General features: G+C 43.9%; 1 protein-coding gene across 9 annotated transcripts in view; it reads left to right on the forward strand.

The window, feature by feature from the left end:
• Nucleotides 1-12014, forward strand: part of SYBU (syntabulin) — an 87805-nt gene that overhangs the window by 29943 nt on the left and 45848 nt on the right. For 2 of the 9 annotated variants that reach the window (XM_075124971.1, XM_075124972.1), the window contains exons 2-3: nt 2923-3073; nt 4346-4553. In XM_075124971.1, coding sequence (XP_074981072.1) covers nt 2960-3073; nt 4346-4553 — 322 coding nt within the window. In that variant the 5' untranslated portion in view covers nt 2923-2959. Of the gene's footprint in view, nt 1-2087; nt 2353-2791; nt 3074-3542; nt 4072-4345; nt 4554-12014 lie in introns of those variants that run through there. The other 7 variants (XM_075124973.1, XM_075124974.1, XM_048841506.2 and 4 more) reach the window with 6 other exon arrangements.

Raw genomic sequence — 12014 nt, forward strand, 5'->3', positions numbered from 1 at the left:
CCCTCTATGCCAGTGGTTCTCAACCAGGGGAACCCGTACCACAGGGGGTATGCAGAAGTCTTCCAGAGAATACATCAGCTTATCTAGATATATACCTAGTTTTAGAACAGGCTACATAAAAAGCACTAGCGAAGTCACTACAAACTAAAATGTAATTTAGACAAATGAGAAAGTAAGCAATTTTTCAGAAATAGTGTGCAGTGACACTGTTGTATTTTTATGTCTGATTTTGTAAGCAAGTAGTTTTTAAGTGAGATGAAACTTGGGGTACGCAAGATAAATCAGACTCCTAAAAGGGGTACAGTAGTCTGGAAAGGTTGAGAACCACTGCTCTATGCCATCATCTAAATCGTTGATGAAGATATTGAACAGAACAGGATCCAGAACTGATCCCTGCAGGACACTTGATACGCCCTTCCAGCTTGACTACTCTCTGGCAACGTTTTTTCAACCAGTTACAAACCCTCCTTACAGTAGCTCCATCAGGTTGTATTTCCCTAATTTGTTTATGAGAAGGCCATGTGAGACAGTATAAAAAGTCTTACTAAAGTCAAGATATACCAATCTACCACTTTTCCCCTATCCACAAGACTTGTTACCCTGTCAAAGAAAGCTATTAGGTTGGTTAGATATAATTTGTTCTTGACAAATCCATGCTGATGGTTACTTATTACCTTATTATCTTCTAAGTGTTTGCAAATTGATTGCTTACTTATTTGCTCCATTATCTTTTCTGGGTACTGAAGTTAAACTGACTGGTCTGTAATTCTCCAAATTGTCCTTATTTCCCTTTTTTATAGATTGGCACTATATTTGCCCTTTTCCAGTCCTCTGGAATCTCTCCTGTATTCCATGATGATGATTATCTAGTGGACAGTAAATATTATTTGAACAAAGATATGACTTTAAATCCTTGGAATTATTCCCATATATATCGAATGTTGGGAATAACATATTTGCTTGAACATTAATGACTGTTTCATCACTTTAATGTTACCCTGGAAATGTTTATGCAAAAATATCCCAAAGAGATAAAAGGGGATATACACTTAGGAATCTTAAGGTAGCATGAAGACTTCATTTTGTATATAACTTGTTTCTCAGACATCAGGAAGGCAACTGATTTGAGCTCCAAATGGAAAGCTATGGAGAGGGCTGTGACTGAATATTAAATCATCTTTTCCTTAGCTGAGTTGCTATGGTGATGGCAATGCTGCACAGCTTAATCTGCTGTTTCTATTGCTGCAACAGCTTTGCTGGCGCATATGCGGGATCTATGCACACATGCCATGTACAGCTCACTAGAGAAACACACACGAGGAACCCATTTTATAGTGGGATGGAGGACTGAAGTTCTAATGCTGTGGTTTAGGTGTAAGGTTGCAGTCTTTCATTTTCAATGGGGACTCTGGTGTCACTACAAGAGGTGGATGTCTGGGACATTTCCTGATGTGTTTCTGCCTGGCTGCCTATGAATATATATTCAAATAAATACACCTGTGTAATATTTTCCAACTATACAGCACCTTTCACCCAAGGATTTCAAAGTACTTTATAAATATAATGACCCCCTCACCTCTGTGATTTACAGAGCTGAGCTGAAAGAGAATACTGGCAATGTCAGGTACTAGCTGGCTTGATTTTAATTGGCACAGCACAGCTTGGAGCAAAGGAGAAGATGTGGATCTAATCCCACTATCAGGTTAATAAATTAGTAATCTAATTGTTTGTGTATTAGACAACCAGCCTGACAACTTCTATCGGTGCAAAGTAGAAAGTTCAACGTTTGCTCCTGCAGGTTTTGAGAAGCACATCTCCTTTCACTGGGATGCCTATATGGTTCCCATTGCACCACAAAAGGACTGATTTCTGAACAGTTATTTTTAAACACTCACTGTTGTTTAATATTTATATTACAGCAGCACCCAGAAATCCCAATCAGAATTGGTGTCCCATTGTATTGGGCACAATCTATGAAAACACAATCCCCCCCCCCCCCCCCCACGAAGAATTTTACAATGTAAGCGGCACTGATCCTGTAAGCAGACCGGCCCCCACAGACAGCTCCCTAGGCAGAGACTCCAGAGCCTCCTCCCCGGCGTAGATCAGCATACGGCTGAAACTCCGACCCTAGAAAAACTGGTTTCAGAGTAACAGCCGTGTTAGTCTGTATTCGCGAAAAGAAAAGGAGGACTTGTGGCACCTTAGAGACTAACCAATTTATTTGAGCATGAGCTTTCGTGAGCTACAAAAACTGTTACTCGATCGAGTAGTCCCACTCGGCTGAGTAAAGCTGGGGCCTGGGGCAGCAGACGTGAAGCATGGAGGAGAGACAGAATACAGCAATTTTAGGTACCTTGCAATGTGTTGCTTAAAAATGAAGTTGCAACCCCCCCCCCCCCTTGTGCCTTGGCTGCCTTCCTAGCGGCAAACGCGGGGACGGGAAATTGTAACGAACTCCGGCCTTGCTTTCCTGCCGTTCATGCCGGGAGAGGCGCCTGCTGCCACCCATCCACCGGAGGCTGCCGGTGTCGGCACTGACCTCTCCCAGCCCGGAGGCCGCGCCGGCCTGGCTCCGCAGAGGCGGGCTCGGGGGCAGCAGAGCTTCCAGGCGCCGGAGCGGCAGGAGGCGGCACCTGGCCGGCAGTGGCAGAGCCGGGCCCCCGGGTGTCGCTCCCTGGGCTCGGTGACGGGGGGAACTGCCGGGGCAGGAACCCAGCCCGGCCCACAGGCTGCACGGGAGCGCCCCGCGCAGCAGGGAGCGGGCCAGCCCGACAGGCGGCCGCGGAGGCGGCGGCACCACGTGTCGGGGCGGGGAACAGCGGGCTGGGCTGGGCTCGGCTCGCCTGGCGGAGCGGAGAGCGGCGGGTCCCTGCGGCAGCCCTTGCTCAGCGCGTCTCCTGTCCGCTCTCTCCCAGCCAGGTGCCCCCGGGCCGCGCCCGACTGAGGCAGGATCGGGATGGGACCGCTCCGGGAGGGCAGCAAGGTGAGCAGGGCCGGCGAGGCGGCCCCGGAGCCCTTTGGCCGCAGGTGGCGAGTCCCAGGAGACAGACCCCGGGTGACAGGAGTACAGGTGCGGGGGGAGACGCGCAGGCGGCGGGAAGGGACTGGCGGGGACGGGGATTGGATGGGGGGGGGTCTGAGGAGGGGCGATCGGGTCTGACAGGAGGGGGGAGATCGGGGCTGGCGGGGGGGGGTCTGGGGAGGGGAGATTGGGGGGTCTGAAGAGAGGGGGATTGGGGCTGGTGGGGCGGGGGTCTGAGGAGGGGGGATCTAGGGTCTGAGGAGGGCGGCGGGGGTCTGAGGAGGGGGGGGATCGGGGCTGACGGGGCGTCTGAGGAGGGGAGATTGGGGCTGGCAGGAGGCTGCGAGGAAGGGCGATCAGGGCTGACGGGGCTTGGAGCTGGGCTCGAGGCTGGCGAGGGGTCAGGGCTGGCAGAGGGCTCTGAGGAGAGGGGATCGGGGCTGGCAGGGAACGGCTAGGGGGCCCTGAGTCGGGAGTAGCCCTGGAGCCCAGGCCCTTGATTCAATAAGCAAAGGCCAGGCAGGCGGTATTCATTGGGGGCCACCTTCCACCACACCTGCCGTGCAGAGAGCAGCGGTAGCAGGAGGAGAAATTACTGCCACCATCACTGGGTGAAAGGGGCTGAGTCATAGAATCACAGAAGTGTAGCACTGGAAGGGACCTCAGTCAGTCATCTAGTCCAGTCCTCTGCACTCAAGGGAGGACTAAGTAATAGTTAGGTCCTTCCTGACAGATGTTTGTCTCACGTGTTCTTAAAAACCACCAATGTCGGAGATTCCACAACCTCCCTAGGCAATTTATTCCAATGATTACTACCCTGATGGGCAGTTTTTCCTAATGTCCAACCTAAATCTCCTTTGCTGCAATTTTAGCCTGTTGCTTCTTGTCCTATCCACAGAGGTTAAGGAGAACAATTTTTTCACCCCCCTCTTTGTAACAACCTTTTATGCATTTGAAAATTATCATGTCCCCCTCTGTTGTCTCTGAAGAGACAGATGCATCTGTCATCTCCCCCGAGCCTTCCCCATAAAGGAGTCTCCAGCAATGTATGTGTAAAGAGGGGAGCTCAAATATGAGTTGGGATAGGTTATTCCTGCGGTACTTGGGATGATGGGTGCTTATGTAGAAGAGGTTACACTGGGGAATTTGTGGGGGAGTTGTGTGGAAGAGGTTCGTCCTGCGGTATTTGGGGGGAGGTTGTGGGTGGGAGTTTACTCCTGGGGTATTTGGGAGGGTGTTTATGATTGGGAGTTACACAACAGGGAATGATACTTATGTAGATCATATTTTGTTATGTTCACCTTGTTTGTTTTTGAGTAGGAGCAGAAACCGCAGCAGGAGAAGGAGATCTCCCGCAGCCGCATCCCCCGCCTGCTACTTCGGCCTTATGTATCCCAGCAGCAGCAACAACAGAAAGTGTCCCCAGCCTCTGAGTCACCCTTCTCAGAGGAGGAGAGTAGAGAGTTCAACCCCTGCAGCTCTTCTGGAGGCTCAGCAAGGACCATCAGCAGCAACAGCTTCTGTTCAGGTACCATCACCAGACACACAGTGGTTGTGCAAAAACAGAGATGTCTGGCCTGATTTTCCTCTCATTTAACCCCAGGGTAAATTAAGAATCACTCCATTGACATATGTGACGTTTGTGTTAATGATTGGAGAATCAGGTCCTGTGTGTGTAACGTGTTTGGAGAGTAATAATATGTTGGCATGCAATTGCTTTTCTTTATATGCTTAGTATAGTCACTGATGGGGATAGTGAGAACATTTAATGCCCTATTTGTTTATTATTATTTATTGAATTATAAATGGTACCTTAGGCATGCATAGTGCTTTGCAGACAAAAATAAAAATTGATTTCCACTGAAATCCAGTATCTGTTTTTTTCATATATGTCTGTAAGTGACACCAGATGTTTCCATTTCAAATTCTAAAGGCTTTTCTTTCCTATCCTTTGCTAAAAAGTTGGCATCTTTATTGCAACAGAACAGTTTATTAGAGGTACATTTAGATGAAGAAAGAGTCTTAAATACTATGGTGTTTGTCTAGAGAATGTGGACAAACCTGAGGCCAAAGGAGCTAGATATGTGGAACAGGAGGGCTAGTTGCCGTAGTGGATTACAGACCTAGGTCATATACTGTGGTTGTTTTTTTTATACAGAACTCCACACTGATTTCATGTAGTGTTCTATATGTGGATCGGTAGCAGAATATAAACCAATGTGGCCAGGCAGCAAAATGGTGGCTGCAATCTTTAGTGTTAAAATTAAATTAACATTGTTTGAAAGTTCAACCTTCTTCCAAAGAAATGTAAAGATGCTCCATTGATAACTGGACCATATGTAGCTACCCATACAGCATACAGGACACAGGTCCTGTGGAAAGTACAATGGCTCAGTGATGTATCAGATGGCAAAAATAAACTATAATTCTTGAACTACAGTACATGGGAGGTCTTTTGCTAAGACTGCCATTTGTGAGACTTTTTTAAAATACATATCTAATTACCCTTTATGACATAATATTTTAAACCAAACATCTAATATTACGCAATTGCTTCTATAGAATCTAGCATACTTTCAGATCCTATTCTACAAAACTTATGCACATACTTAATTTTATGCATTGTGAATAGCCCTATTGATTCTGTGGGAGTACTCAGTGTGTAAAGTAATGTATGTTCAAATATTTTTGCAGAATCAGGGACTATTTCTTTTAATTCCTTGGTACATGCTATGCAGGAACTCATTTTGAAGACTTTTTTTGAGGGGGAGAGAGTTGATTTTAGTTTTTAGTCTTTCATATAGAATTTTTCCTTAATATTTCCAGCTATTCACAACATCGTAGTTATAACAGGTATTTTGTTATTCTTAAATTGTCAGAATAACTTCCTGAATTTCCTTTTTTGTCCATTCACAAAATTGCCAAACCACAAGATGCAATTATTTTTTCCAAGTGACTGTAGAATAGAATAATTTCTAATGGGAATTCTGATTTTCCCTCCAAAATTGGATCCAAATTATTTTGTATTGTTTTCCCTAAATAGTGATAGAATAGCTAAAATACATGCAAAAACAGTTAATTTAGATAGGAATAATATTTTCAATATCCATCTTATGCTTTTTAATTTATGAGTTTATATATTTCCTCACATATTACTGTACACAGGATATAGGAGTTGCCTAAAGGAAACTTCCACTGAAATTGTTTTTAAAATGGTGCCTTTTAGAATTATATTTTTAAAATAATATCTCCAAAATGTGTCCCTTCTTCACTAGTGCCCGAATCTTTGCCCATGCCCCAACAGTCTCTCACTGTGACTATTGCAACGTCCTCTTTTCTGGTCTGCCTTATTTTCATCTCTGATTTTTGAAGTCCATCCAACGTACTACAACCAAAATTATTTGCTGCTGCTCCAACCATATAAATCCTCTCTTTGAATCCCCATAATAGCTTCTTACCTCCTTCAATGTGTGTATATATATAATCTGCTGTTTTGACATTTCTAAGGCACCAGTTACAGTAATATTCAGAAGTACAATATTCAAGCTCTTTCTCTACAAGGCCTTGCACAGTTTTTAATGTCTGCATCCTGTCTCTAATCATCTCTTATTCACTCCACATGCCCTGTGCTAGTTCATCTTGATGCTCGTTGTTTTTTCCTACTAGTAGCTGTGTGCCTTTCCTCATGTCACCCCTTTGGTTTGCCTGGAACATCCTCTCCAACATTGTGCACTACACAATTTGACCTGACAGGGGCCTCCTCAATACTTGCTGCTTTCACTTTAAAACTTATCACTGATCACCAACCTGGCCTTGCCTAACTGTCCTCCAATTTTAAAGAGTGTATTCTTTAAAAAGAGGAACTTACAAGATGGATGCATAACATAACAATAAATGCACCTTGAGATTGGTCATTCCTGTCTCCCTCGACCTCTGGTACCTCCTTCCCAACTTTTGTTTATGGTCATCCCTTGCCATGTTGTGTCCAGTATGGATTGTAAGGACTTCCGAACAGGAACCTGTCATCTTTCTGGTTTAAAAGTGATATACACAGCAATGGTGGTTAAGCTTAACAAGTAATAACTTTGGGAGAGGTGGAAAGATCATCAGGAGGTCAATGTTATGGTGATGAAAAAAGCCTGTGAGCATTACACTGAAAGAGCTAAAACCCTCCCCTCCCATAACCACCATTACAGATATGAGAATCCAAAATGAAAAAATTACCTAACTGGTAAATAGCAACTGCAAGTGAATCAACACCTGGAATAATTCCTTTCCCTTCACCCCTTCACTTGAAAAGTTTCTACCCATCCTTCTTCCCTTATCATTGACACTGTGCTCTTCTACTATGGAAAGCCCTTTTAAAAAAAAAAAAAATCAGCTCTCCTCCCTAGCGCACTGTGCATATGGCTCTGCTGTTTGTATCCCCAGAGCTTCTGAGCCTGTTAATTTTCCTTGTCTGCTTGCACTGGCCCTCCTGCATACCAGAAGGCTTCAAGTTCTTCTTCCTCTGTAACTGACAGGAGCAGAATCTTCTGGGGCCTGCTAATGTTGTTTCAGGCAGGCAGTGGGCAGAAAATAAAAGGGTTCAGGACCTCTGGGAACACTAATAGTGCTGCAATCATGGAGGCAGGCAGGCATCAGGGAAGGAAATACCACTCAACAGTGCAAAAAAGACACTTAATTTTGCTCTGTAAACTCTGCACTGGGGGAGGGGTATTAATATTTGCTGAGCTCAGATTTAAGGTTGGGGAATCATTTCCCCCTTTCTCTTCTAGAAGACTCCTTCTCGGGGACCTTAATATACGTTTATGCAACTTATTGCATATTTAACAGTATTAGTATAATGTACTCATTCAATTTGTGGTAGGAGCCCTTTCCAAATTCACACAAAGATATGGTGTATGGGTATTAACATGCCTATCTATTAAATTCTTGATAAAAATAGATTTTGAGGCATAGACTGCTTCTGTCCAATGTATTTTAGATATTCTTTCTGGAAACAGGTCAGGCAAATTACATTTGTATAGCAGTATGTATAGTATGTAATATTTACTAAACAAGTTTGCATGGCTTCAATAGGTGCTGCTTGTCAGCTGACAGCGAAGCACTTCTCTTCCCCCAGCCTCTACTTTCCTTTGATTTGGATGTCAGCCATAGGATTCAAATGTCAAGCTGTGAAAAACATTCTCCCAGCAACATAAGCTGGTTATATTACTTCTGAGTATTTCCCCATGTTTTGCATGTTTTCCTCATAAATTACACTTTTGGCTTTGAACTACACACCAGACTAACCTTGTCAATCAGGAGAAAGGTGCACACTTTAAACTGATAGACAGATAATCCAGTTTATGGCCCATTTCTACAGCTGCTCCAAAGGAAAATTAAGGTTTCGTAAAGACTTCTTTGGGAATGCCAGAGAATGAATCTACCTTCTAAGTAATAAGACACTGAGGGTGGAGTGTTACTCTTAATTTGTGTGTACAACTCCATTTAGACTCATAGATTTTAAGACCAGAAAGGACCATCATGATCATCCAGTCTGACCACCTGCACGTCACAGGCCACAGAACCTCACACACCCCCTCCTGGGGCTGTAATAGACCAAGAACCTCTGGCTGGGTTTCCGAAGTCCTCAAATCATGATTTAAAGACTTCAAGTTAGAATTAACCATTTACTCCAGTTTAAACATGCAAATGACCTATGCCCCATGCTGCAGAGGAAGGCAAAAACCCCTGAAGTCTCTGCCAATCTGACCTGGGGGAAAATTGCTTCCCGACCCCAAATATGACGATCAGTTGGACCCTGAGCATGTCAGCAAGACCCACCAGCCAGACACTTGGGGAAGAATTCTCTGTAGTAACTCAGAGCCCTCCCCATCTAGTGTCCTATCTCCAGCCATTGAGAATATTTGCTACTAGCAGTCACAGATGGGCCACATGCCAGTGTAGGCAATCTCATCATACAGTCCCCATCACAAACTTATCAAGGGCAGTCTTGAAGTTATTTTAGGTTTTTTTGCCCCTATAGCACCTCTTGGAAGGCTGTTCCAGAACTTCACTCCACTGACAGTTTGAAACTTTTGTCTAATTTCAAGCCTAAACTTCTTGTTGGCTAGTTTATATCCATTTGTTCTTGTGTCAACATTAGCGCTTAAATAAACTTAAATAACTTAAATAAATGTAAACATTAGCACTTAAACTTAAATAACTCCTCTCCCTCCCTGGTATTTATCACTCTGACGTATTTATAAAGAGCAATCATGTCTCCCCTCAGCCTTTTGGTTGGGCTAAACAAGCCACGCTCATTGAGTCTCCACTCATAGGGTAGGTTTTCCATTCCTCTGATCATTCTAGTAGCCCTTCTCTGCACCTGCTCCAGTTTGAATTAATCTTTCTTAAATGTGGGAGACCAGAATTAAACACAGTATTCGAGAAGAGTTCTCACCAGTGCCTTATATAATGGTAATAACACTTCCCTATCTCTGCTGGAACTATCTTGCCTGATGCATCCTGCGATTAGTTTTCTTTCATGGCCACATCACATTGGCCTCTCATAGTCATCCTGTGATCAACCAATACACCCAGGTCTTAGAATCATAGAAGATTACGGTTGAAAGAGACCTCAGGAGGTAATCTAGTCCAACCCCCTGCTCAAAGCAGGACCAACAGCAACTAAATCATCCCAGCCTGGGCTTTGTCCAGCCGCGCCTTAAAAACCTCTAAGGATGGAGATTCCACCACCTCCCTAAGTAACCCATTCCAGTGCTTGACTACCATCCTAGCGAAATAGTGTTTCCTAATATCCAACCTAGACCTTCCACATTGCAACTTGAGACCATTGCTCCTTGTTCTGTCATCTGCCACCACTGAGAACAGCTGAGCTCCATCCTCTTTGGAACCCCCCTTCAGGTAATTGAAGGCTGCTATCAAATCCCCCCTCACTCTTCTCTTCTGCAAACTAAACAAGCCCAGTTCTCTCAGCCTCTCCTCGTAAGTCATGTGCCCCAGCCCCCTATCATTTTCGTTTCCCTCTGCTGGACTCTCTCCAATTTGTCCACATCCTTTCTGTAGTGGGGGGCCCAAAATTGGACACAGTACTCCAGATGTGGCCTTACCAGAGCCGAATAGAGGGAAATAATCACTTCCCTCGATCTGCTGGCAATGCTCCTACTAATGCAGCCCAATATCAGTCTTCCTGGTAACAAGGGTACACTGACTCATATCCAGCTTCTCATCCACTGTAATCTCCAGGTCCTTTTCTGCAGAACTGCTGCTTAGTCAGTTGGTCCCCAGCCTGTAGCGGTGCATGGCATTCTTCCATCCTAAGTGCAGGACTCTGCACTTGTCCTTGTTGAACCTCATCATATTTCTTTTGGCCCAATCCTACAATTTGTCTAGGTTACTCTGGACCCTATCCCTACCCTCCAGCATATCTACTTCTCCCTCCAGCTTAGTGTCATCCGTGAACTTGCTGAGGGTGGAATCCATCCCATCATCTAGATAGTTAATAAAGATGTTGAACAAAACCGGCCCCAGGACCAACCCTTGGGGCACTCTGCTTGATACCAGCTGCCAACTAGACATTGAGCAGTTGATCACAACCCACTGAACCCGACAATCTAGCCAGCTTTCTATCCACCTTATAGTTCATTAATCCAATACATACTTTTTTAACTTGCTGGCAAGAATACTGTGGGAGACCATATCAAAAGCTTTGCTAAAGTCAAGATATATCACGTCCACTGCTTTCTTCTCCTCTGTCTCTTCCAACTGATACACCCCCAACTTATAGCAAAAATTCATGATGTTAGTTCTTGAGTGCATGACCTGGCACTTTGCACTATTAAATTTCATCTAATTTCTATTACGCTGGTTTTCAAGATCATCCAGCTCTTCTTGTATGATATTCTGGTTCTCCTCCATATTGGCAATGCCTTACAACTTTGTGTCATCAACAGATTTTATTAGCACAGTCTCATTTTTTTGTGCCAAGGTCATTGATAAAAATGTTAAATAAGACTGGTCCCAAGACTGATCCTTGAGGAACTCCACTCGTAGCTTTCCTCCAGCCTGACAGTTCATCTTTCAGTATGACCCATTGTAGTCTCCCTTTTAACCATATTCACCTTAAATTCTCATATTAATCCCCAAATTCTCCAATTTAACTAATAATTTCCCATGTGGAATTGTATCAGATACCTTACTGAAATCCAGGTAAATTAGATTTGCAGCATTTCCTTTGTCTAAAAAACTAGTTATCTTCTCAGAGAAAGAGAGCGAGTTGGTCTGGCATGAGCTACCTTTTGTAAAACCGTGTTGTGATTTGTCGCAATTACCGCTTACCTCAATGTCCTTAACTACTTTCTCTTTCAAAATTTGTTTCAAGACCTTGCATACAAGGGGAGTTACTTATGGATTGAAGGCAATGTTTGGCCTAGAGTAACTAAATTCCACAGTCTGTTTAGTCTGCCTTTTTAATAGTGAGACAAGGTAGGTGAGGTAATACCTTTTACTGGACCAACCTCTGCTGGTGAAAGAGACAAGCTTTAACTCCCCTCTTTGTGTCTTATAACGTAGAAGGCAGATTCATTAGCTGGAATTCCCAAAGAAGGCTTTACGAGAGCCTCATTTTCCTTCTCTCTCTCATCAATAGAAGTTGGTCTGATAAAAGATATTACCTCATCCACCATGGCCCTCTAATATCCTGGGATAAACAGGGGTACAACTACACTGCAAACAGTTTTTAATAGCTAGTCAGTTTTGGGGGACACATCCTTTTTCATTTTTCATTTTCTGAATAGCTCATCTTTTTAATCATCATTTTAGTGCTGTTGTTTTGTCTTCTCAATCTTTGTATTCATCTTTGTTTAAGACTTAACTTATTGACTTAAGAAAAGAATGTAGAAATAGTTGGTTAGCTGAGATGCTTTAGCCTTAAGTACCTGTGTTTTAATAATCAGTTGAAGTAAAGGGCTGTTTGAGCTAG

The sequence above is a fragment of the Caretta caretta genome, chromosome 2 (genome assembly GCF_965140235.1).
Source record: "Caretta caretta isolate rCarCar2 chromosome 2, rCarCar1.hap1, whole genome shotgun sequence".
NCBI classification, from domain to species: domain Eukaryota; kingdom Metazoa; phylum Chordata; order Testudines; family Cheloniidae; genus Caretta; species Caretta caretta.